The following is a 25,934-nucleotide window of genomic DNA, read 5'->3' as shown; positions in this document are numbered from 1 at the left end:
GTACCCAACCTCATGCACTTGCATCCCAAAGTGAGACAGAGAGGGATCAGCTATCAACACCATGAAGACTAGTGCTAATGGACCATACTGAAATAAAGCTAGTGAGATCTGCCCTTACAAAATCTAGGTCAAATTCGTTGAAAGATGTGTAGCGTTCTCAAAATAGTCATAGCAAACAACAATAATCATGAAAATGTTAAAATTTTCTTAGAGCTAGATTTTGATTTTTATATCAGCTGTCTTTAAACACAGCTTGTTTCTTACCTTACTGTGATTTATGCCTGGTCAAAGTCTCCTCCAAATAGGAAACTATTACCTTAAGCGATATGTCTGGAGACCCAATAATTGTTGCATGACCCTGATTGCTGTGTAAATTAAATCCTTCAGAGATGGAACTGTTGAAAAATTTCCATAAAAAAAAAACTATTGCAACGGTGTCTGAATTGGGTGTCATTGCCACTGCCACAATCCCATAGTACGTGAAGTAGAGAAATGTGAAGAACATGTACCGCACGAACTTGGCGGCTGTTGAATTGAAATTATCATGCTATACACGAGTTTTAATCAAAAAAAAAAAAAAAAAATCATGCTATACACCAGTAACACATGTACCAGTGTCTGAAGCAACGTATATGGAATTCCAACATAAGATCTTTCGACCGTTGGAAACACGACAGCCCTCCGAGATAAAGTCTTTTAAAATCTTATACGTTTACCTGCGCATATGCATATGGTGAAGCAGAATACATCCCGGCCGGCAGTTTTCTCGCTAAAGAGTACCGTCCGTTCAACATCCAAGATAGGCTGCCCAGCTTGAGAATTAATTCTGTGCTCCAGTAAACGTGCATGACTGCAGAATATATTCACCCCATCGAGTTGAAGAGATCCTGCGTCGTGCTCCTGCAAATTTCACGGTCATGTAGTGGTGCTTTTCTCAGTACCAAATTAACATCGTAAATTTGACCAGAAGACTAGAGTTACATCAAAGTGGTTCCAGCAAAGATCCATTATCAATACGCTATAGAGCCAAGTCTCCAGAATCTATAACTGTTCTAAGGAATAACCGTATGGCATTGTATGATGGATTGCGCCAATATGACTTGTACTGCACATCCAGAATCCAACGATGCATTGAAAAATGCGAGCACTCTACCAGTATCACTCACTCAGGATAGGAGATCTCTGAACAGATTTGCTGCCCCATTAAAAACCCTGCCGCTTGATGGATATTGTCTTCAATGGGACTTGAATATTTTCCTAGGTGATCGTTTATCAATTATTGACCGTAGCATCTAAATAGCTGGCTTGGATGGAAGCACTCATTATTATTGGGGTTACGGGAACGTTGATGGAGCATAGCATAATGAGTACTGTGCTGAAATATATATGTAAGTTACCTACTTCTGAAAACAAGTTCTGCGCACGCTGAAAAGTTTATATATCTTATTACAGAGAGCCTAGAGAAGATTCAGATGAATGACTAGTTTGCAATCAGGCAGATGTTTATTTTAACAAAATCCGAATGCCTTTAGGGATGCATCCTTTTGCCTGAAATGATGCAATCCACTAATTGGTTTGTCATGCAGGTATTGTTTTTTTTTTTTTTTTTTTTTTTGACAAGAAAATTTACTGTAAATTTAATCGATACTCATTTCATCATTTATAAATAGGCAAAATGGTGAGGATATAGAAGTAGTATGAAAAATCTGGAGTTTCATTCTTTGCTGTTTCAAGAAGAGTAGTCCATTATTTTGTAATTGGTTTTTGGTTTATTTGATGCAGTTATGTTGGACAAGAGTAGAATGCTTGATTCTTCATAAGTTACACATGCATATGAAAAAGGTACTTTCATTGGTTTGCAGTAATAAATTAACATGTGCTCTGCTGTATCCTAGAGCTAGGATTCTTGAGAGTCATGGACAAAAGTAACTTGCTTGCGATAACACAATGTTGGTTCATGCACAGGAAAATTAAGGAATTTAATAGCAATCAACAATTGAATGTTTATACTTGTGTTATGGTAGAATGATATCTTGCAATTCAAATGATTTCTTGGTTCCTTCCTTTCTTCGGTTGCTTGTTGTTGATGGTGTATTTTGTCTGAGATTCATTTATGTTTATCACTAGTCATTCCAGGTTCCCAGTGCACATTATCTTCTCCGCTTACAAAAAATCCTTCGATGCTACATATTGGATCATATTAATTCTGCGATTTTTGTGATGCCTTTTTGTTTAAATTTCTTACACCCTGTTCTTTCGGTTCACTTTTCGTCCCCTCTTCATGGTCTTATGCCCCAGTATTCATACATGATGATTCTTGATGACTTCATAAGCTAGCTTCGCCAAGATATTCCATTGTGTAGCAGAATGACTACAGCCACAATATTTATTTCTTTTTTGACTGAAAGCAGAGGTAGCAGGATGCTAACCCATATTATTACTGATAAACAATATTTTTTTCATCTCTGTGGTCTCGAGGTTTTCACAGTTTCAAGACCCACAGCGTTTGCGGCATGGGCGTAAACTTCTGTCCATTCCTCTATCCCTACATTCTTATCATTTCAAAATTCTTATGTTAGGATTTGATATCTTAAAATTCGATCCACAGTAAGATCCGTGAGATCAAGATCCTCCCAAATGAAGTGCGGACGGAGAAGATACGTGCGAAAAAAATCGATATGAAATTTAGAATAGTGGAGGACCGCCGGTGGGGTGGCCACGCACAACGGTATGCGGCCCAAGCGCGGTGGAGCGTGGCCTAGGATCGGGCGCATAAGTGCGCAGGCCGACTCAGGCTCGAGCGCACGGGACATACGGGCCGGCCCAGGCTCGGGCGTGTGGGGCACGGCCTAGGCCCAGGCATGCGGGCGCGGCCCTGGGAGCTCTAGTCCGATCCACCATGGATTGGATGGTGCACAGGGAGATGAGTGGACCGAGGAAGCGTTTTCTTTCGATTTCTCGTGGTCCATCGTGAACCGTGCGGTGTTTTACGTACGTTTCTCGCGGTCGAAATAGGAGATGCTACAGGGGACCGCGGATCGATCCATGCCGGTCTACAGGAGATGCTAGTTTGTCGCAGAGCTGTGGGTGGTCGCCTTCAGAATCCTGCCGGCAGAGGCAACCCCATGACCGGAAGGTTTGTAGAGCTCTCAGAAGAGTAGAGTGAATTGAATGCTTCTTCCTCAAAAAGATTCTCTCGTTTCTTTTCCCTCCAGATTTCCCAACAAATGGCAGCCAGCCAATAACTGATCTCTGAGACGCATGCATGGTAGATTTTCGTTCTTCGATCTCCATCGCAACCAAAGATCATGGAAATTTGCTGGCCAATCTTTCAACTTCAGCCGTATTTTGATTGTGGAGCAGAAACTTTTTGTTAAGTGGGCATTTAGTGAACAAATGACTTACGGTGTCAGAGCTGCTTCCACAAAGTGATCCATCCTTTCCTCGCCAACCTATACCCTGTGTGAATTGTCTTCCATAGTTAGTGTCATCTCTCACGTTCAAATGGAATTAGGTGGTTGTCATTTGATTTTCTTTAATTTTACATTCTATAATATGTGATGAAAGTATTGCAGAGGAGTCCACGATTTGAATTTATTCGGAAGTTGCCTCATCTTCTGCCAGAGAAACACATCCAAAGTAGTTTTTGGAACTCCAAAAGATCATTTTCAATTCTTATTTTTGGCATGTGCCGGTATCTGTAAACACATTTTGAGAAAGTCCCGACATTATTAAGTTTCACAATAATTGTTAAAGAAAACATGTGGCACAAAAAAATTACGAGGCAAAAAAAAAAAAAACTGTTCGAGTTTGTTTCTTCTTTGGCGATCAGGTCATACGAGTACCCATCTGGATGCTTTCCAAGATCGCTGTAGTCCGATCTGAATCCTTTCTCAGACATATCATGGTCGATTGCAGGGAAATTTCATCATCTTCTTTGGAAGTTAAGCATTTTTATTGAGGACGCGAATAGGAAAGCAAATAGCACAGGGAATGCGACAACTACCGTGGCAACCACTCCCAGAAAGTTGTGCCTGAACCCGAAGTAACTCCTGACGAAATCTGCCACGACCACACCAGTATCGAGCTTATCCTGTACATCTCCAAACTGGGAAGCAACCAAACCGTACAGGGTCCACGAAACAGGGCATGCCCAATAATACCATCTCCACCAAACAGGAATTCTCTGCAAGATGAAGCAGCGACTTTAGTGGATATATACTTTTATAAAACACCTAACAAGAATCGACATCTCAGAGTCGGAACTTACAGGTCGTGGAATGATAAATCCAGAGAAAAGATTCCATATTGCATAGAAGGCAGTGGAAACTATTGAAGCAATGTTTTGGTTGGGGGTCAAGCCTACCGCCATCATTCCATAAAATGTGAAGTAAAGCAATGTGAAGTACATGAAGAACATGTACCAGAAGAATTTAGCTGCCGTCCATTCAAACGCAATCATTGCATATACTATTACACCATAAATCAAAGACTGGATCAAGATGTATGGAATTTCGATTGCAACCTGCAAGTCGCAAACGGTGGTTAGAGTCAAGGAGAAGGTAAGCGGCACCAGGTATATATGAGCCAGCTTTTATGACACATCCGAAAAAAGTTCCTTTTTTTTTTTTAACCTCAATTCTGAAAGCTCAGAAAGAGGATAGGCAAGGTGATGTAAAAAAAGTAAGTACCTGTCCAAATGCATATGGCAAGGCTGAATACATTCCAGCTGCTCTTTCTCTATAAAATACAGTTCGTTCGATAGCCACGACCGGCTGAACGGACGAAGCATTCTGCACCCCAAGGAAGAGAACGGCAGCATACATGGAACCCATTGCATTAAACAAATCCTGCTGACTATTCCTGCAATATAAAATAGTATAGGCACGCTGAGATCATTCCGGATCCAAAATAGAGTCAGAAAAGCCGGAGGGGGGCGCACTCGACATCTACCTTCTAGTGCCAAGGTCCCAGAAAATAGTCCCAAACCACAAGGCTATGATTGTTGTGAAGATGAACCTCACTGCAGTGTATGGAGGATTCCTCCAATATGATAGGTTCTGTTTCCATAGGTTAGCCATACATTGTGTGAAGAAGTTTTGCGAATACTGACTTGGGAAGTAAAGATCACTTGAACCAGGAGGTGGTGTACTTAATTCCTTTATCAAATTCTTGTTCCTCCTGAAATGGATTATGCAGATATAAGCAAAGACATGCTAGCTATATGGATTAGGAAAAAAGATTGAAGTAAAAGTTACTCACTGATACAGTTCAGAATTTTTGTATGCTTCGCTGAAATTAACCCCTAGTATCTCTTCTTGGGCCAACGTCGTCACTTCCAGCATCCATGTGGCAGGATTATAACCATCTTTTATCTTACTGACACCTTCAATTCCCTTGAGAAAATAAACCAAAAGATATTGTTAGTTGATCTGTTGTGCTGAATCATGCAAGGAACTAAAACGTTTTTTTGTGTCTCACCTCAAAATAACTAATAAGATGGCAAGAATGGCGCCCCAGTGGACCTACATATATCTCTTCTCCTCCTCGCTTCATCAGGAAGAGCTGCAATCAAATATAAAATATATCACAGTTGTGCCTCCTTGTACTTCAGTTTCTTAATACATACAGACCAATTAATTCTAGCATTCCCTCACCTCATCAAAAGCTTCAAATATGTCGATGCTAGGCTGGTGAATGGTGCACACGACTGTCCTCCCAGTGTCCACAGTGTTCCTTACAGTCCTCATAACAATTGCAGCAGCCCGTGCATCGAGTCCGGAGGTTGGTTCATCCATGGATATTATAGAGGGGTTAGCAACAAGCTCCACAGCAATCGTCAGCCTCTTTCGCTGCTCGGTCGATAGCCCATTCACTCCAGGTAATCCAACCAGTGCATCCCTCAATGATGTCAGCTCTACCAGCTCCATGACCTCTTCAATGAATATCTGTGATCAATAGTTTCACCAGTCACTCTATGCATTAACGAACTCAAAAGGAATGCAAGGATTAGGCTGTCATTTAATTAACCAACATTAATGAACTCAAAAGGAATGCAAGGATTAGGCTGTCATTTAGTTAACCAACCTTTCTTGTTGCAGAGTCAACCTCAGAAGGCAATCGAAGCCATGCAGAGTATACAAGAGACTCGTAGACTGTCACGTGCGGAGAGTGGATATCATTTTGTTCACAATATCCTGATACTCGAGCAAAAGTTTCTTGCTTCTTTGGGTAGCCAGATATGGTGATGTTTCCCTCTATATATCCACCTGTTTTTCTCCCAGCCAATACGTCCATCAATGTCGTCTTACCCGCTCCACTAACGCCCATTAGAGCTGTTAGCACTCCTGGCCTGAAAGACCCACTCACCCCCTTAAGGAGTTCCAATCGATCTTCTGTTACACCTTGTGCTTTCATTTCCTAAAAGTTCACCAAAAATTTTCAATCTTTTTGCAAGGATTTAGGTATGTCACTTTGATTAGTTTTACAAAGGTCTAGTACTGCTTATCATTTTTTTTTTTTTTTTTTTTGAGTGAACAGTGGAAATCCACTACAAATTTCACTAAGCTAATGAAATAAGAAATGGAGGTGGTTTGCTCCAAAATAATTTTTCTTTTTTTAAAAAAAGAGAGGATATATTGTCGTGATATTACCTGTGGCATGTCCACGGAGTATCTTATATCATCAAAGGTAATGGAAAGTGGTACAAATGGAAGGACCATTCCCTTCTTGTTCTGATTTGAATTAACCACTTCATTTGTGGAATTTGATGAGGTATTGCTCCTTCTCATCTCATCAGCACCATCTGCATACATGAAAATGACAATGAGATGAAATCTGTTGAGAGGAAGTTAATTAGCTTACGTTAAACATATTGACTAGACTTACTTCCGGATGCGAAATGATCTACAGAGTTCCTCCCTCTGGATGATGATTCTAATGCTTCCCCAGTTAAATTTGCATGTTTTTCCTTTAATGTCTCTTCCGATATAGCTGGCTGAGCTTTCCCAAATGCTGCAAACATTAGGCAATGTTCAGAGTAGAGTTCTCAATCTTAGATTTTTAAGCCATAATTTGTTAGATTTTGCATTTTTCCCACGAGATGTTATCATAAGATCTGGACTCACGCTTGAGATAGGTGAGAGCCACGGTGAAAAGAGCATTGAATAGCAATACGTATCCAATCAAGGCGCCAAAACCAATCCAGTACCATTTTGCCTCGGGAAAGACACCACGAGACTTTAAGACAAGCACTCCTAGTGTCTCATTCGATCCAAGAGACTGCAAAACAATATCGAGCACAGATATCAGCTATTCCTTCCTCAAATAATGCAATTTCTTGTAATATGAAGGCGATGCCCTTACATGGCTCCAACTTTTTCCTAGAAATTCATTTGTTGAGATTGCATTCTGTGCGTACATCAAGGGTGAGATCCAGTAACCCCATATCCACCATTTCTTCACATCCTCTGTCGAGAGAATAGAGATAGATATAGTCAACAAACTATCATTGCAGGCAGCTGAGACAGGAATGATATCTCTAACAGCTTGTAGTATGGCATCTAATATATAGAAGAAAGCAAGGCATAGGTGCATACCTCTCGACAGGATGAACCCACCCAGAACCAAAAGAATAAGCAGCGCAAAGGATCCAAAGGTATTTGCAACGATCATGTTCCTACCCAGTGCAGCAATGAACCGGAAGAGTGCTGATGCCATCTGATTGATTGCTAAGAGTAGCAGATACTGCTTAAATAGCCTGTTAAGGAGAAAAAGTACAACATTATTTTGAAGATCATAGAACAGAAAGATTCAGCTACAATGACCCAGCAACCTGAGACAGCATCAAAGTCAACCATCTTACCTTCCTACATTTGGATCAAATCCAATAACATAGTAAGTTGTGAACACCCAAACTCCAACTTCTGCAAGTGAAATTGGAATCTTTAAAATCCATGTTGGAATTGTATATGACCATGCCGGATAAAAGAGCAAATCTCTTTGTTTGAAGAAGACAGGAAGCTTCAGAATGGTCATCGCAAGCTCTGAGAACCCATTAAACATGATTGTGACTATTCCGAAGAAAAGTGCCCCCATATAAATTCCCCCATCAGTTACAGAGTCACGGTGCATGTTGGTGCGTAGGAAGATTGTCATTGTGATGAGAGCCATGATTATGAGCTGAAATTTGAAAATTACAAGATTTTAATTTGCTGAGTTTGAGCGTATCACTTCATTATTTTTGTGGATATGACTCACCTGAGTTGCCTTGAAGATATACACAAATGAATTTCGCTTCATCAGTAATAGTTCTCTTGCAAGGTTAGCTTTCAAAAGCTCCTCCTTGCTGACACCATAATTTGAGGTTGTCAGGGCAGCTGGGTGGTTCTTGCTCTTGTCATAGGGGATGGAAAGTTCATTTCCTATATCCTGCCCAACATGGAAAGACTGAAAGGCCTCTGCAAATTCCTTGACAGGCACATACCGGTAATTTTCATGGTGGCGTGCCCAATACTGCTGCTGATCTTTCCTCGAGGTCACCTTTGAGATTTAAACCAGAAAAAAGAGATTCGGCATACTATCTTCGTGATGATGAAATAAGAGTCCAACGGTACGAAATAAAGAAGTTTGTGGCTGAACAAGTGGTTGACTGAAATCATTTTTGTAGTTAACTTACCTCCTGTAAGAAGTCTGCAACACCCTTCCTTTCTGGGCATTTGAAGCCCATTGACTCGAAGAACTCGAGCACATGTTCACGAGGACCTTGATACACAACTTGTCCATCGGAGAGAAGAATGATGTCATCGAAGAGGTCATATGTCTCCGGAGCAGGCTGGAGCAAGGAAATAACAGCTGTTCCGCCAAGAATATGAATGGACTGCCTAAGTGAGTTAACTATCTGGAATGTTGTGGAGCTGTCTAGACCGGTTGATATCTCATCCATGAACAGAGCTTTTGCAGGTCCGACAAGCATCTCACCTATAGCATGCAAAATCAAACACCCAGAAGCCAGGCCCGGTAAATATGTGGATACAAGATAGGAACAAGTATAAAGCCTTGCTCAGAAGAATTTTAATCTTAGATGTTCATCTTATCGGTTGCTCTACCTGTTGTGACACGCTTCCTTTGGCCACCAGAGATACCTCTCAGCATTTCATCTCCTACCATAGTGCCGGCACAGATTTCCAATCCTAAGACCTACCATAATTTAAAGAAGCGAATGAAGAAATAATGAGTCTTGAGCATCTGAAATATTCAGTTCATCCTATAATGCAATTTGCAGCATGTACCTTTAATATATAATCTGTGACCACACTGCTTTTTTGTCCATCCATTGCAGCTGCCTGCACGAGTGAAATTCAGGGAAATTTCATTACCGACCTCCACTTTGTTCCATTTACTTCCAATTCAGATAGAAGATTATATTGGCGCTTGCCATGATTGAGATTTTAAAAGAGGATTCTAATTGAAAATATGAATCTCACCTTCATGAAGACATCAATATCAGGATCGGGCTTGATATTAGCTGCCTTCTCCCTTCTCGATAACTCAGTTAACATTTCTGTATAGTTTCGACAAAGATGATTCATTTGCATTCATTGAAAATTTGCAAAGATGTACAACTAATACCGTATTATAGTTTTGATCTTTCCTCTGAACTTACCATAACGAGATCCTACTCCTTGGCACCTTGCAGAGAAAGCTAAGGTTTCACGAACTGTCATCTCCCCTATGTGAAGATCATGTTGACTGATGTAGGCAGCTGTTCTTTGAGGAACAAACTCCTCCATTCCATGACCGTTGTAAGTCACCCTCCCTGAAACCTGTTTATTTTTGTACATGTAAAAGCAAAATTACTCCTTTATATTAGTTTGGCCTATTAAAGAGGAGGGTGGGGGTCTTATTTTGAAAGTAAGATAGATTCAAAATGGATAATCTTGACCTTCAGATCCGAGTCCAGCTTTCCAGCCAAGGCCAACAACAATGTGGTCTTTCCTGAGCCTGGGGGCCCTAACAGCAAAGTCATCCTGAAATTAAGAAGAATAGGAATGATAATGCATCAGATAGAAATGCTGCAATTGATCATTAGAGAGGAGGGGGAAAAAAACTAGAGTAATTCAACTCACTTTTTTTTTTTTTCTTTCTTTTTTTTTTTTTCCTGAGGGGTTATGGATGAAGTGAAACGCTTCCCCCAACTTTATTATTGAAAGGAAATTATTTACCGGTAACGAATTACATGAGAAAGAGAAAGGAGGGGGCGGTGGTGGTGGGTTACAATAGAAGTCCGAGACTGTAGCAATTTACACCAATGGGGACAATAGAGCTGAGAGCAACCTATGGCTATCCTTTATTTTCTTGTTTGCTGAAGCGGAGGATTAGACCACCCAACTTTTATGAAGAAACAGAGGATATAAGTAGTGAGGCAGGAATAATATACTCTCAGCAGGGCAAGTGGAGGTAAAAAGAGTTACAAACAGAGATAGAGGAAGCTAGTTCAGAACAAATAGGAGTGATGCTAGCAGAACAAAAGAAACTCTGCAGATGTTCAGTCACGAAGAGAATCAATCATAGCCCTTGCAGAAAATTAACAAGAAGGTCGGAAAGAGTCAGCAGCATTTTCATTGCCACAGAGATTAATATTTGTGGTCGTAGGAAACCAAACGATGCTTGTCAGGATTACATTGTTTATTTATTTTGAAGTTTACTTGTCAAGATAACAATATAAAATCAGGTGATGGAACTGCAAGTTTAAAGGTGAGTGCAACCTCTGGCAATCTAAAGATTTTCCTATATATTTATAAGTTGTCCCAAAGACTGAAAGCTCTTAGTAGTTGGTGCATGCCAGCCCCTTCTCATCATCAAGCGAATCTTCAACCATCTCACTTTCATATGGAAAAAAAAAAAAAAAACTCTCTTACCTTTGAGGCTTGATGATTCCACTGACATCATGTAGGATTGGCAAAGATCTCTTCCTACTCGGTAATATATGGAAGTAATTGGCAGCAGACTGGTTCAGGAGGATACGAGAATCAGAAGGATGTTATGGGCATAGAGGTATTAATTGAGAAACCGAACCGCTCTTTTGACGGTATATTTGAAATTCGTGAAGTACCTCAAGTACATTAACGATGGAATTCAGGATCGTCGGCAGTCCTCTGTTGCCCACATAAGTTTCTGCTTGGATGTTGAGGTGCTCGTAACGCACTTCAATTGTGGGGAGATCTAATCCAACACTGGAAACGAAAAGCGTATTAGAAATCCGTTGTCAATGAATTCGATGTAAAACAGTAAGGCGATCAAATTCTCACCGATCAATGCGATCTCTGAGCTTCAACAAGAACCTTTCATTGTCCTCCTCTGCAACTCTGACCAGTCTCTCCAGCAATGCGTTCCTCTCTTGCAACCCGAGTTTCTGGATGTCGACTTCTTTACTCTCTCCCTCAGCTAGAGTCCATATGCCCCTCCTCACTCGATCGTAGGTCGGCAATTTCTCCAGAGCAGCCCACTTCAGAGCCTCCTCATCATCCTCATCCCGCGAAGACCGGGAAAAGATGTCATCTCCACGCCTCCATATCGAACTGCTCCCGACTCTATATACATCACCGGCCTCCATCAAAGCCATCGAAAAATTAACAAGCACTGACTGATTCCTTTTAGCAGCCAGAAGAAGAGCAAAACCAAGGGAATGTAATGGCTTCCTTTTGCTTTTCTTTTAAGGCAGCAATCCCCGAAAACTCGAACAGAACTTGGGGAAGCTATGGCCTACAGGGATTATGAGGTCTTAAACTCGAATAGAACTTGGGGAAGCTATGGCCTACAGGGATTATGAGGTCTATAAGGACCCAAAGGGAGAACAAAGATATAAGCTTGTAAGTGGACGAGAGGGGGGATGGTTTATATAGATTTTGGCAAACACGGAGGCGAGAAGGGTGGCTTTGAGATGTTTGAAGTTCGAACGATGAAGAACTCTTTGAGAGTCGAGTTCTTTGCTATTTTTTCGACACCCTTTGAACGTTGTATGTTTTTTTTTTTTTTTTTTTTAAAGAAAGGTAATATTTATAAATTTGCTCTTTGCATTTTTTATCATAGTATTTCTAATGTGATCGTTGGGGGTATGCCGGAAAGGAAACTTTCGTGGCAAAGTAGTTGTCTTTCTTCTTTTAGAAGCCATTGTTGAGGGTGGAAACTGGAAAGTTTTAGGTTTGTATTTCTGAATGATAACATGGTATTCAAGAATTGTGGGGCTATTTTGGGCACTATGTTAGACAAAGGTGCAGGCCTTTTTCTCCTTCTTCTTCTTTTTTTTTTTTTTTAATATATAAAAATGATACAAGCCATCCTAACCTTCTAAAAAGGTTTTTTTTTAAATATTTTTTTTGTGCTTGTAATCTATGAAGATCATCGGACTCAATATGGATTATTTTGACTACTACGGATATGATTTAGGAGCAAAATAGCCACATCGGGAAGCCGAGTTACAAGTTAAATTCTGAAGATGATAATTTGATCATACGATATCCAATTTTTATGATTTTTTTTTAAAAAAAAGATAATTTTTTCAGATTTAAAATGTGACACCATCCCTTTAAAGGAGGCGACGTTCCTAGCAATTGAGTCTAAATTTCTTTGTCCAAGGTCCGAAACAAACCGATCAAACCATTTTTTTTTTTCAGATAAGATTTTGACCACATATAGTTTTTAATTCAAGAAAAATCCGATACAATGACAGAAGATCGAATTGATGCAGAAGTTAAAGATCTATCTCCTAAAGAATTTTAGTTTCTTTTTTTAAAAAATATTTTTATTACACACTTTTTTTTTAGATAAAATATATAGTCCCACTAGAAGTAGGAAGTTCAATCCGAGTTGAATTGTTTAGAGGTAGAAGTTTATCTAGAAGTTATAAAGAGGAATCCGTTCTCAGATTTATAAGTATAGATCTCACTATTATAAATAGAATATATGTACCTCCATTTATATGGGATGGAGAACTATTGGGACAAGTCAATCAACCCCTAACTTCGACTCTACATCGGCCGCATAAATATGTTATGCCGACTCATCGACTCACAATCAACTGATCGACCTATAATCAGCTATTATCAACCATTAGCTAACAACTTGGTTAACTTCCAACTGAAGACCATCGGCATATAAGAGTTATCAGTCGATGCACATTCGGATCTTCTATTAACTTATCAGTATTACCGATATACAGTCAGCCTGTCTGCTCAATATACACTAACCATTATGAATGATTATCGACTACGTGTTACAGCTATTAATGAAAATAAATAACCCACTAACTCCATGATTATGATCCGATAATTTAGCACCATAAAAAGCGAGACCACGTGCTCGACGGTTACATCAGAATCATCTAAAAAAGGGAAGGTAAACAAGTAGTATCGGTAAGACAATTCTAGGCCAAGACTCTGCCACTCTCAATATTCTTATTAGCTGTTCACCAACCCCCCTCTGACTTAAGCATCGGAGGGTCTCCACCGGACATAACTCTGGTTTGTGAGGACTTTATCTTGCAGGTACTCTTCACTGGTGACAGATGACAGAGAGTTGGTCGTAATAGATTGGCACATCAAAAAGGGAGAGACTATAGTTAATCATGTCGAGAACTAGAGCTCAGCATTCGACTGGATCGGTGAGGCAGTCTTTCCGTCGGAAAGATATTCCTCCCCCACCTCCAGTGGCAGAGCCCAGTTCCTCACGTCCTGTGGTTACCACGGACGTATAGATTGCTGCACTTATATAGCAAATAAAAATTTTGACAGAGGTGGTTTAAAGCTTCCAACAGCAGTAGCAGCCGTCAGTGGAGCAACCGATGGCTCAGTCGATCCCATCTAGGCACAGCCACCGTCCTCTGCGGTGCTCATCCTCCTCATCTCCGAAATGACTGTCTCGACACTCCCACCGAAACGGACAACCACATTTTCGGTACTCTCACCATGCCATCCACCATTTGCGGTGTTCTTCCTCTCCTTCTCATGCACACAGTATCAAGAAGGAGAAACGACTACGGATGCCTTCTGCTTCTCTTTCTTCGAACTCTTTAGGGGGTTCCACCCCCAGAGTTTTTCAGCAACGACGGTTTGACGACTATGAATGCAAGTTTCGAGAAATTGATCGTCAGCTTGCCCGACTTCAAGTGGAAGGTCGGAAGTCTTCCAATGACTACGACTTTCACACTGTCCAGCCTCTCTCTCAGCGCATCTTGGATGAATCGATTCTCTCTCGATTCAAGATACCACAAATGGAGTCATGCGCTGGCTCCACCAACCTGATTGACCACTTGGAGAGCTATAAGGCTCTCATGATGATCCAGGGGCAACTGATGCCCTCTTATGCATTGACTTCCTGGCAACTCTTCGGAAGGCTGCTCGAACTTGATATTCTGAGCTTCAGTTGGGGAGCATTAACTCTTTTGAGCAGCTCGAACATTCTTTTGTGACCCACTTCAGCACAAGCTGAAGGCCACCACGGACATCCGACAGTCTCTTCTCAATCAAGCAAGATGAGACAGAGACATTGAGAGACTTTGTGGCTCGTTTCAATACAGCCACACTTGAAGTTAGAGACTTCAATGAAGATATGGCTATATCGACCATGAAAAGAGGTCCGAGGAGATCCAGATTTACTTACTCTCTCGATAAAACTCTCCCCCGAACCTATGCTGAACTTCTGGAGCATGCGTATAAGTATGTTCGCATAGATGAAGCTACTTCTGACCGATGCCAAATAGATGAAAAAGGTCAGAAGAAGAAACAAAAGAAAAGTGAAGCTTCGACCGAATCAAGTAGGCCGACTGTCAACAAAAGAGCTTCACCTCGACGACAGAGTCCAAAGTCGAACAACTACGGCAGGTATAACTCCACTCCTCTCTCTACTCTCCGTGCGCAGATCCTGATGGAGATCGAAAGAGAGAAGTACTTATGATACCCTCCACCAATGAAAGTACCATCGAGGAGTCGAGATAGAAAGAAGTACTATTGATTCCATCGTGATCATGATCACGATATCGAACAGTGCATCCAGCTTAGGGATGAGATGGAAGTCCTGATCCGATGAGGCTACCTCGAAAAGTTTCAAAGGGATCAGCCGACTCAATCTCCTGCTGACCGACAATCTCAGTCACAAATTGAGGAGACTATCAACAATCGACCGACTGTAGGAGTAATCAACATGATCTCTGGATGACCAAACTGGGGGGCAACTTTCGAAGAAGAGTCAGCGAAAAAATGATGACTCGATAATATAATAACTTTTTCAGAAGAAGATGTTTCGAGAATTCAAACTTCCCATGATGATGCTGTCGTTGTCTCAGCAACGATAGCTAATTATGATGTAAAAAAAAATTTTAATGGATAATGAAAGCTCTATGGATGTTTTGTTTTACTCAATTTTCTCTCGAATACGACTACCGACTGATCGACTTAGAAGTATCTCGATACCATTGGTTGGTTTCACAGGAGATGCAGTCACTGTAGAGGGAGAAATCATTCTCCCATTAACCACAGAAACTGAACCACAATAGAGTATTGTTCTCATGATATTCACGATTGTCTGAGTTTTCTCGACTTATAATGCTATACTCAGACGATCTAGACTGAATGTTCTGAGAATAATAGTCTCGACTTATTATCTACTAGTCTGATTCCCGATAAGAAATGGAGTTAGAGAGATGCGTGGTGATCAACAACTTGTCCGACGCTGCTTCCTAATTTTTACACAAAATAATCAACCCAAAGATTCTTTGTCCGTCGATAAATTAGAGTAAAGAAAAAATGAAGAGATGAGTGAACCAGCCGAACAACTGGTTTCTATCCCATTAAAAGAAGAAGATCTTGAGAAGATGGTCCAAATTGGATCGCAGCTGTCTAATCCAGAGCGGCAGCAACTAATAAATCTACTCAAGATAAATGCTGATATTTTTACTTGATCAGCTATTGATATGCCAGGCATTCCTCCAGAAGTAATAACCCATTGGTTAAATATTGATCCAAAGGTTAAGCCGGTGAGACAAAAAAGAGGCCTTTTGCTCCTGAAAGACAGAAGATCATCGACGAAGAGGTCGACAAGTTCCTCACAACTGGCTTCATCAGAAAAGTTACTTATCCTGATTGGCTCACCACTATAGTGATGGTGAGAAAGACCAATGAAAAATAGAGAATCTGCATCGACTACATAAATTTGAATGAAGCTTGTCTGAAGGATAGTTTTTCTTTGTCAAAAATTGATCAACTAGTTGATGTGACTTCGGAGCACCGACTCATGAGTTTCATGGATGCCTTTGCAGGCTACAATCAGATTCGGATGGCACCCGAAGACGAGGAGCACATAGCCTTCATAACTGACAAAGGCATTTACTGCTATAAAGTAATACTTTTCAGTTTAAAAAATGCTGGAGCCATATATCAACGGCTAGTCAATAAAATCTTTAAGACACAGATCGAGCGAAATATGAAAGTGTATGTGGATGATATGCTGGTGAAGAGTCCTCAAACTACTGACCATATTCAGGATCTGAAAGAAACCTTCAGCACACTTTGACGATATCAGATAAAGCTGAACCCGACAAAGTGTGTGTTCGGAGTAACTTTTGAAAAATTTTTAGAATTTCTTATGTCTCAATGAGGAATTGAGGTCAATCTCGAGAAAATAAAGTCTATTATCAATATGAAGCATCTTAGTTTCAAAAAAAAGATATAGCAGCTCAACAGAAGGATCGCCGCACTCAACTGATTCATATCAAGATTGGCAGAAAGATGCTTGTCTTTCTTCAAGACCTTGAGACAATCAAACGACTTCATATGGTCAGACGAGTGTCGACAATCCTTCGAAGACCTAACAAGATATTTGACATTTTCATCGCTGCTTACAAAGCCAAAGGTCGAAGAAACTTTGTATCTCCACTTGGCGACATCGATGGAAGCAGTTAGTTCGGTGTTTGTCCAAAGGATAAAAATTAAATTCAACGATCAATCTACTATACTAGCAAGGTGCTTCATAATGTTAAAGTGAGATATTCACGAGCGGAGAAGATGATCTACGCTCTGATCATATCATCACAGCGACTTCGTCTATACTTCCAAGCATATTCTATTGTTGTCCTGACAGATCAGTCGTTGAAGGTAATCTTGCATCGACCTGATACATTGGGTCAAATGGCAAAATGGATGATAAAACTCGATGAATTTGATATACAATATCGCTCACATCCATCAATGAAGGCATAAGTTTTAGTCGATTTTGTCGTCGAATGTACAATACCTGATAATAAATCTGAAGATGAAGCTGATCACAAAATAAAGCAGGCCACGACTCCTGAACCCGACTTGACATCGGTATGGGTGCTACATATTGATGGAGCATCTAATGCACAAGGCAGTGGAGCTGGTCTCATCCTCATAAATTTTGAAGGGGTTATAACAGAATAAGCCCTTCGATTCAATTTCAATGCTTCGAATAACCAAGCCGAATATGAAGCACTCTTAGCCAGCTTAAAAATTACCAAAAAACTTGATATCGACGATCTGAAGGTCTTCACCGATTCACAATAAATTGCTGGACAGATTAAGGGCGAGTTTGAAGTCCGAAACTCAATTATGATGAAGTATCTTCAGAAGATAAAAATCTAACTTCAATATTAAAGTATTTTGAAATCTTTCACATCCTAAGGATAGAGAATATTCGAGCCGACGTACTTTCGTGACTCGCAACCTCTTCTTTCAACTCACTGGGTCGGATATTCATCGAATATCTTGAACAGCTGTGTATCGATAAAGTTGAGAAAGTGTTACAAATTATTGATGAACCAAGCTGGATGGATCTGATCGTTCAGTACTTGACTGATGGTGCTCTTCCTCTGGATCCCTCAGAAGCTAAACGACTTAGATGGATGGCCTCTCAATATATTTTAATGAATGATCATCTAAACAAAAGATCGTTCTCTCTTCTCTTACTGAAGTGTTTGGAGCCAACAAATACCGACTATGCACTCAGGGAGGTCCATGAAAGGATTTGTGAAAATTACTTGAAGGGTAAATCTCAAGCTTACAAGATTCTACGATAAGGATATTATTGGTCCACCATGAAAAAAGATGCAGCTGAACTTGTTCGGAGGTGTGAACCATATCGAAAATACGTAAATATACAATACCAACCGACAAGTCAGTTGACATCGATTATTGTGCCATGGCCCTTCGCACAATAGGGGATTGACATACTTGATCCTTTCTCTCCGGTATTTGGTCAGAGAAAGTTTATAGTAGTCACTATCGATTACTTCACCAAATGAGTGGAAGCTGAATCTCTGGCACAAATTACTGAGAGTAAGATGGAATACTTCATTCAGAAATAAATTATATGCAGATTCAGTTTACCACACACTATCATCACAGACAATAATCGATAATTCGACAATCAAAATTTTAAAGAGTTTTATGCGAAATTTCATATTACGCACAAACTTACATTAATCGACCATCCACAATCCAACGAAGAGATGGAGGTAACCAACTGAATGATTCTACATGGACTCAAAACTAGACTGAATGAAGCTAAAGGCCTCTGGATAGAAGAACTATATCTGATCTTATGGGCATACCGAATGACTCCTCAAATACCAACGAGAGAATCACCATTTAATCTATCTTATGGAACAGAAGCGATGATCCCACTTGAGATCGGATTACCATCAGCAAAAATAGAACAATATTGTGAATCGAGCAACTCAAAATATCGGAGAGCCGATTTAGATCTACTTTCAAAAATCCGACAGCAAGCTTAAGTTTGGATGGCAGCCTATCGACGAAGGTAGCCCGATATTATAATTCAAAATTAAATCAAAGGTATTCCGTCATGGAGATCTGATCCTACGAAAAGCAAAAGCCTCATGACCTCTTGACTAGAAAAAATTATCTCCGAACTAGGAAGGACCTTACAGGATAACTGAAACACTTAGACCAGGCGCATATCGGTTGGAAATCCTTGAGGGGTCAACTATTCTCCGAATATAAAATGCTGACAACTTAAAAATATATTATCAATAAAGTTGTCCGTATGTACATTATTTGGAATGAAACATTGAACGTCAGAATCACAAGTTTCAATAAACTACAGTGGTAATAGACCGACAGATGGACTGTCAATTTTGATCGACTATATTTCGATTTTTCACTGTAAAAACTGACGTATCGACTATATTTTGACTTTCACTGTAAAAGTCAAAATACCAATTGTATCTCGGTATCGAAAATATCTCGACTTTTCATTGTAAAAGTTGACCTTAGTCGAATGACTATTATACCGACTTAGTCTTAACTAAGTGGAATGCTATACCAATATGACCCATGTTGAATTAAAATTATATTGACTCGACTATAGTCGGTCGAAGGATATTCGGCTTGCCACTGATTATCAAATAATCTGACGTACTAACCCCGACTAAGGTCGGTCGAAGGATATTCGATTTATTATCGCTTATCCTAATACTTAAATATGTCAATGGATGTTCGACTAACAAAGGAATGCTATAATCACTATCAGATGTTCGACTTGTCGATTGATATTCGGTAATTGAAAAATAATACTACAACATTGCAGATATACAAAGAAAGAGTCTATACTTGAAAATTTTTTCATTCATTCATTGAAAAGAAAGTTACAAAATTAGATCGAAGTCCGATTATAAAATTTTGAGTACAAAAAAGAAAATAAAAATTACACCGATCATCAGTCGCGATCTCCATCTCTTTGCTTCGATATAGCATCTGAGACTTGAATAACTTCTGGTGCTATCAGTGCTCCATCTTCGGTCAGTGCGGCTTCTTCAGCAGCTTCATCTTTTAGGACGGAGGGATGATGCTGCTCAAGTCAAGACCTAGGTATAATTTTTTGACCGCATCTCGATCGTCCTCGTACCTGACGTAGTAGGAGGTGAACCCACTTCGAGGATCTCTTCCTTGAACTTTTCAGAATTTTTGAAGTTCTCGATGGCATGGTTCAGAGCCTCCCTTGCTGACTCTGCTTCCGCTCTTGCAGCTCTGCATCAGCTTCTGTGGAAGCTGATTCATCATCGGCCAGTGCCAATCTTTCCAAGGTGGCCTAATTCTTCCACGTTCGGCTTCGAGTTTGATGATGACCCATCCCTCTCCCTTCGAAGTCGATGAATAGAATGCTTCTTGCTTTTGATCCTCGTCTCAAGAGACAAGATGTCTTGGCGAGCTGACTCAAGTTTGGCTCCAGAAGATTGAAGGTCGGCGGTTAGACGAGAGACTTCCTCCGAAGCTTCGCCTCCCATTCGGTCACCGCTCAAAGTTGTTCAAGGACAGCCACTTCTCAGCATTGGCAGCCGCCACTTTGTCCATCCATGTCCGAGGAAGTCGGCAACCTTCCGGTAGCCACCTCCATGTCGAACATGTCGTGTGCTAACTGCAAGCAGAAGATAAGTCAGATCAAATCAAAAAAAAAAAAAAGATGGTGCAAAGAAAAACTTACCCCGAGCATCAATGGATAGAAAGAGGAGAACATCTCGATGACAGTTCTATTCTTTCTTTTCTCCTGATCAGCCAGGAGAAGAGCAGCTTCGATGAGTCACTTGGCCAATATGGATTGGCCAAGGCTGACTCATCTTCAGAAACTCTGATGTCCAAATGAACAGTGTAACCCATCGATGATCCATCATCTGTCAAAGTCGTCGGTGCCTTTTTTTGGTCTCCTATCGGCAGCCTTGCACTTGAAAATATGGGAAAATCAGAGATCGACTGCGCCCGAGAGGGTTCCACTAGAGGAACCATCGGTGCAGCCGTTGATTGGTCTGGCTCGGCTGCGACTTCCACCTCGACCCGAACCTCAGTTGGTGGAACTACCGATGGTGCTACAATAGCTCCATCTTTTTCTGCCACCCCACCCTCAACGGATGGCACTTCAGGTAGTGCTGTTGGGGCCGACAGTGCCAAAATTGGCTCAGGAATCGATGTCGATGGTACGTCAGATTTTCTTGCTGATGAAATAGGAGTCCAACCCTTCTTCGATGGTCGGGGGGTCCAGCTTCGGATGCTGTCCTCTTCTTGACAGCATGCTTACGAGAATCGACGGTCGATACTCGCACCCTCAGTTGCATAGCTACAATCAAAATAAGAAAGTTAGTACAATTTAGAAATAAATAAAAAAAAATAAAAGTGATCAACTAGGCTATACCTAAGGTGGTGACTGAACTAAGGCCAGCATCGTAGAGAGCTTGTTCGATCATCAGCTCTCTCTACGGTGGGATCGTCATGTCCTTCAATCAGTGGAAGTCTTCTCGATCATCGACCTCCACCTGATTGTTCTCATTGGGGTCGGTCCTTGGATCACCCTAGCGTGAAGGAAAGCCCCAGGGAAGAAGAGAAGCAACAAAAAAGAATTATTCTTCCATTCGTGAATAGACGATAGAAGACCGATAATGAAGGAAAGATCTTTTTTGGGTTGAAGAGCCACCAACCCTTGGCCTTAGGATGGAGATGAAGAATAAAGAAGGTACGAAAAAGAAAAGGATGAGGCTCGATCGATATTAATCGACACAACAAAGCAAAGCTAACTATAAGCCGGACTGAGTTCGGTGCCAACTGGGGGGCAAAGATCATAATAGTCGAGCAAATTTCGGATGAACTCTGGAATCAAAAATCGAAGATCCGTCCGAAGGTCTTCGACATAGAAGGTCACCTGGCCTGGAGGAAGAGAGTTTACCTGATCATCGACGCTAGTGCAAAGAGTTGATACTGCTCTGGGATATGATACTGCTCCCGGAGCCATTCAACATTAGGTTCAGATAGTGAAAAAACCTTCACTTTCGGACCCGATGGAGAGTCATCGGTCGGATTCTCTGACCGACTATCCGAAGAAGAAGAAGCCCTAGCCATGGAAAAAGAAGACTAGAGAGAACTAAAAAAGGAGATGGACCTAAGAAGGAAGGACAAAAACACTTAACCTGAAAGCTAAAAACAAAAAGATGGAGAAAGAACCCTGAAATCTTCTGGTGCTGGGGCGACCTTCCGGCAGAGTTTCTGTAGCAGAGGATGAAGACAAAATGTAAAGTAAAAGTTTGACGAAAGTGACCTTATATATATAGGATCCCTCAACGGTCAGGATGGAAGTGATCAAATTAGAGTCTCATCAGATGACGGCATGTGACAACATCCGGACCGACCATTGATCGGATGGTTTGACGCACCTGCTCCTGATCGTGCCACCTCACTGTCATTCGCATGAACAGCTTCGATCCAATGACATTCGGACATATGACCAAAATCTACTAGTCAGAATCATATCGTTCGGCATCGAATTATCTTCTTGAAATAATGTTCGATACTAAATTCAATACTAAATTATCATGTCGACATGATAGTTCAATAATGATTTTACAGTCATCGAAATGATAAAACAGTCGAAGAACTCTCGACTAGCAGTCAAGTCGGGGCTCGAGGCAGTACATAACGATTCTTTTCGTCCAATATGATAGATCACGTGATAATATACACGTCAGACCACTTTGGACATGGGAGTGGGGGGCAACTGTTGGGATAAATCAACCAACCCCTGACTTTGACTTTACATCGACTGCATAAATATGTTATGCCGACTCATTGACTCACAATCGACTGATCGACCTATAGTCGGCTATTATCAACCATCTGCCAACAATTTGGTTAACTCCTGACTGAAGACTATCGGCATATCAGAGTTATCAGTCGATGCACATTCGGATCTTCTACTGATTTATCAGTATTATCGACATACAGTTGGTCTGTCTGCTCAACGTATCCTAACTATTATGAATGATTATCGACTACGTGTTTGGCTATTAATGAAAATAAATAACCCATTAACTTCACGATTATGGTCCAATAATTTAGCATCATAAAAAATGAGACCACGTGCTCGACGGTTACATCAGAATCATGTATAAAAGAGGAGATAAACGAGCAGTACAGATAAGGCAATTCTGGGCCAAGACTCTGCCACTCTCAATATTCTTATTAGCTGTTCACCAACTTTCTCTCTAACTTAAGTATCGGGGGCCTCCGCCAGACACAATTCTGGTCTGTGAGGACTTTGTCTTGCAGGTGCTCTTCATCGGTGACAGACGACAGGAAGTTGGCCGCAACAAGAACCAAAAAAATAAAAAAAAAAAAAGAGAGAACTTTTACTTTTATTATTTTTCCATCTTTTTAAATTTTTTTTGAGAGATCCAAGTTGAGTGGATGAAGAAAATTTTTCTCCTTCCTGATTGGATTAATTCTATATCAGAGCGTCGGTCCTCTACATCTTTGGGGGGCTTTAATTTATGGTTCAAACATGGGGTAATATAAGTAATCAGGAGAAAAGTATTCATACTTGAAGCATATTGAAGGACAAAGGCAAATATGACTGCTAGTTCTATCTCGATAGATGATGAGATGAAACTATATCTCACACAATTAGAAGAGAAGATTATCTAACTCACTGAAGTTGTGCCTCAATTTACAACACCTTCAATACAAGCATCAACAACTCCTATTGCAAAGTTGTCTCCTACATTTGAAGATGAAGATCCTCCATCTAGTGAGGATGAATTACCTAGAGGTATATAAAATCTTTCTCTTCAATCATTTAAAGTTGAAGTTTGAATCGAGATCCCTGTATACGAAGGGACAATTGATATAGAAAAGCTAAATAATTGACTAGACCAATTAGAGATCTATTTTACTATCTATTTATATTCTAGTATTTAGAAGGTAGTTTTTGCTTGTCTCAAGCCTTTTAGCCATGCTATTATATGGTGAAATTTGTACATCAGAAATATTGGCATTTCTAATTAGACGTGAAGTAAATTCAAGGATATAATCAAAAAGTAATTTTTTTTAATCAGTCATAAAGAGGATGAATAGATCAAGTGGCAGTACCTACGATAGGAGTATTATCAATATATTCAGAACTATACCACCAAATTCCACAAACAAGCAATCTCTCTTAGGATCTCCATTGATGATTATACAATTCTCATGAACTATATCAAAGTTCTCTATGAGAACATTCGAAAGGAGCTAAAGCTCTTTACAAATGAAGATATTAGCGAAGCTAGCGTGAAAGCATAAAGCTTGAGGAGAAGAATCAGCCCTAAGAAGATAAAAAGGATAAAAAGTACTTCAACATGACTTAAAAAATTATTATGATCACTACAACCTTTGAGGATATACTGTAGAGAAGTGTTGGAAGCTTCATCCTAAATTGAAGCTGAAGTGGAAGAAGCCAAAGAATGATGATTTCGAGAAGAAAGGAAAGGCAGTTTTTAATGCTATAGTGGTTGAGGAGCTGTCCGAACTCTGACAAGTAGACTCCAAATTGAGCTTGAAGGTGAGGAAATCTAAGACAGTAATTGAGACAGAGTTAGAGACGCGAAAGAAACTCTTCCTCTTGAAGATCCAAGTCACACAGAGCATCAATGAGGTTATTATAGAACTTGAAAACTAGAAGAACCTCTTCTTTGAAAATTTGGTTCAAAAGTTAGGGTTGCAGACAAAGCCTCATCCATGTTCTTACCTTTTTGGTTGGATTTAGAAGGATGTCGAGTTGAAGATTACTATGCAATGTATCTTCAAGTTCACCATCACTGACAGGTATGTTGACGAGGTAACTTATAAAATGGATCCTTTAGATATTCACTAGGTTATCCTTGGGAACTCATACTTGTGAGATCGAGACGTAGTCTTTCATAGATGATAGAGAAAGTATTTTCTCATAAAAGACAGGAAAGAGTTCCTAAACAATCTCTTCAAAATATAAGGATTCATAGATCTTATGATTATTGCCTAGGCAAAATGATTTGTTAATACATATAGCAAGTTCGTACTGACGGTATGAGAAGCCGATACTAATCATGAGTAACCAAGTTCTTGTTCTTTAGTTCCATCGATCGATCAATAGAAATCAAAATCGAGACCAAGCAAGAGTCCTGTAGTCATCATCAATGAGGAAGGATGGCAAGGAACATCATACCATGAAGTCGAGCAAACCAAGTGGTTTGCTAAGACTCGAGAGTAAAGAAGAGCAAGGCTAGAAACAATTTTTGAGCAAAGTCAGGTGGTTCCATAAGATAGAAAAGCAGATATTTTTTCACTTTCAATTCTGATTTAGCAAAAATTAAATCCCTTAAATAGGGGAAACCCTGATCCAAAAGGATTATCAAATTTGATATAGACTATTTTAGCGACTACAAATAATGCTAGATAGAATCTAAGAGCGAGATCCATCAAATTGAAAAGTCGAGTCACAAACCAAAATTTTAAAGGTCATAACTTGATCGTACGATATTTAATTTTAATAATCTTTTTTTGTTTATCCAAAAAAAAGTTTGATAATTTTTAGAAATCTACAATGCGATGCTATCCTATAATAAGAGTGATGCCTCTAGCAATGGATTCCAAATTCCTTCGGTTGAGGCTCGAAATAGGTTAGTCAAATTGAATTTTTTTTTTAAATAAGATTTTGATTAAGCGTAACTTCCAATCTTAGAAGAATCTGATGGAACAACAGAAAGTAGAATTGATGTCTATCAGCACACACTCATTCCAACCCAACGTTCTATTTTGGCTTGCACTCTTATTTGGCTCTTTTCTATGTTTAGCAAGTCAACACATATTCATATTTGGCTGGCACTCCTATTTGGTCTTTCTCCTTATTTAGCTATTCTACATTTGGTTTCTCTTTACTTAGTATGTAATCGAGATATTCCTTCTTCTTGTAATTGCTACAATAGCTAGACCTTGTAATCTATATATACTCCTATTGGAGAACAATGAAATGCAAGAATCAAAAATTATCCTCAATAAAGATATTACCTTCTTTATGATATCAGAGCCTTGAAGCTCCAACGAGCATCTCTTCTTCTTCCTCCTTCT

The 25,934-nt window shown here is 40.1% G+C and overlaps 1 protein-coding gene across 1 annotated transcript; it reads right to left on the bottom strand.

Moving 5' to 3' along the window:
• Positions 1-3,640: 3,640 nt before the first annotated feature.
• Positions 3,641-11,638, bottom strand: LOC105036551 (ABC transporter G family member 36). The gene is made up of 24 exons (XM_073258815.1): positions 11,310-11,638; positions 11,114-11,234; positions 10,920-11,008; positions 9,944-10,028; positions 9,665-9,824; positions 9,486-9,562; positions 9,291-9,344; positions 9,108-9,198; positions 8,678-8,979; positions 8,260-8,541; positions 7,865-8,181; positions 7,599-7,759; positions 7,366-7,469; positions 7,128-7,281; positions 6,889-7,014; positions 6,654-6,805; positions 6,088-6,420; positions 5,658-5,948; positions 5,482-5,565; positions 5,263-5,396; positions 4,954-5,181; positions 4,692-4,863; positions 4,271-4,525; positions 3,641-4,186 (listed from the first exon to the last, which is right to left on the bottom strand). Exons 1-24 carry the CDS (start codon positions 11,621-11,623, stop codon positions 3,929-3,931), a joined length of 4,344 nt encoding a protein of 1,447 aa, XP_073114916.1. The 5' UTR covers positions 11,624-11,638; the 3' UTR covers positions 3,641-3,928.
• Positions 11,639-25,934: the final 14,296 nt, after the last annotated feature.

This window comes from Elaeis guineensis, chromosome 6, assembly GCF_000442705.2.
Source record: "Elaeis guineensis isolate ETL-2024a chromosome 6, EG11, whole genome shotgun sequence".
Classification (NCBI taxonomy): Eukaryota; Viridiplantae; Streptophyta; class Magnoliopsida; order Arecales; family Arecaceae; genus Elaeis; species Elaeis guineensis.
This window is presented reverse-complemented; position numbering and strand designations above follow the sequence as displayed.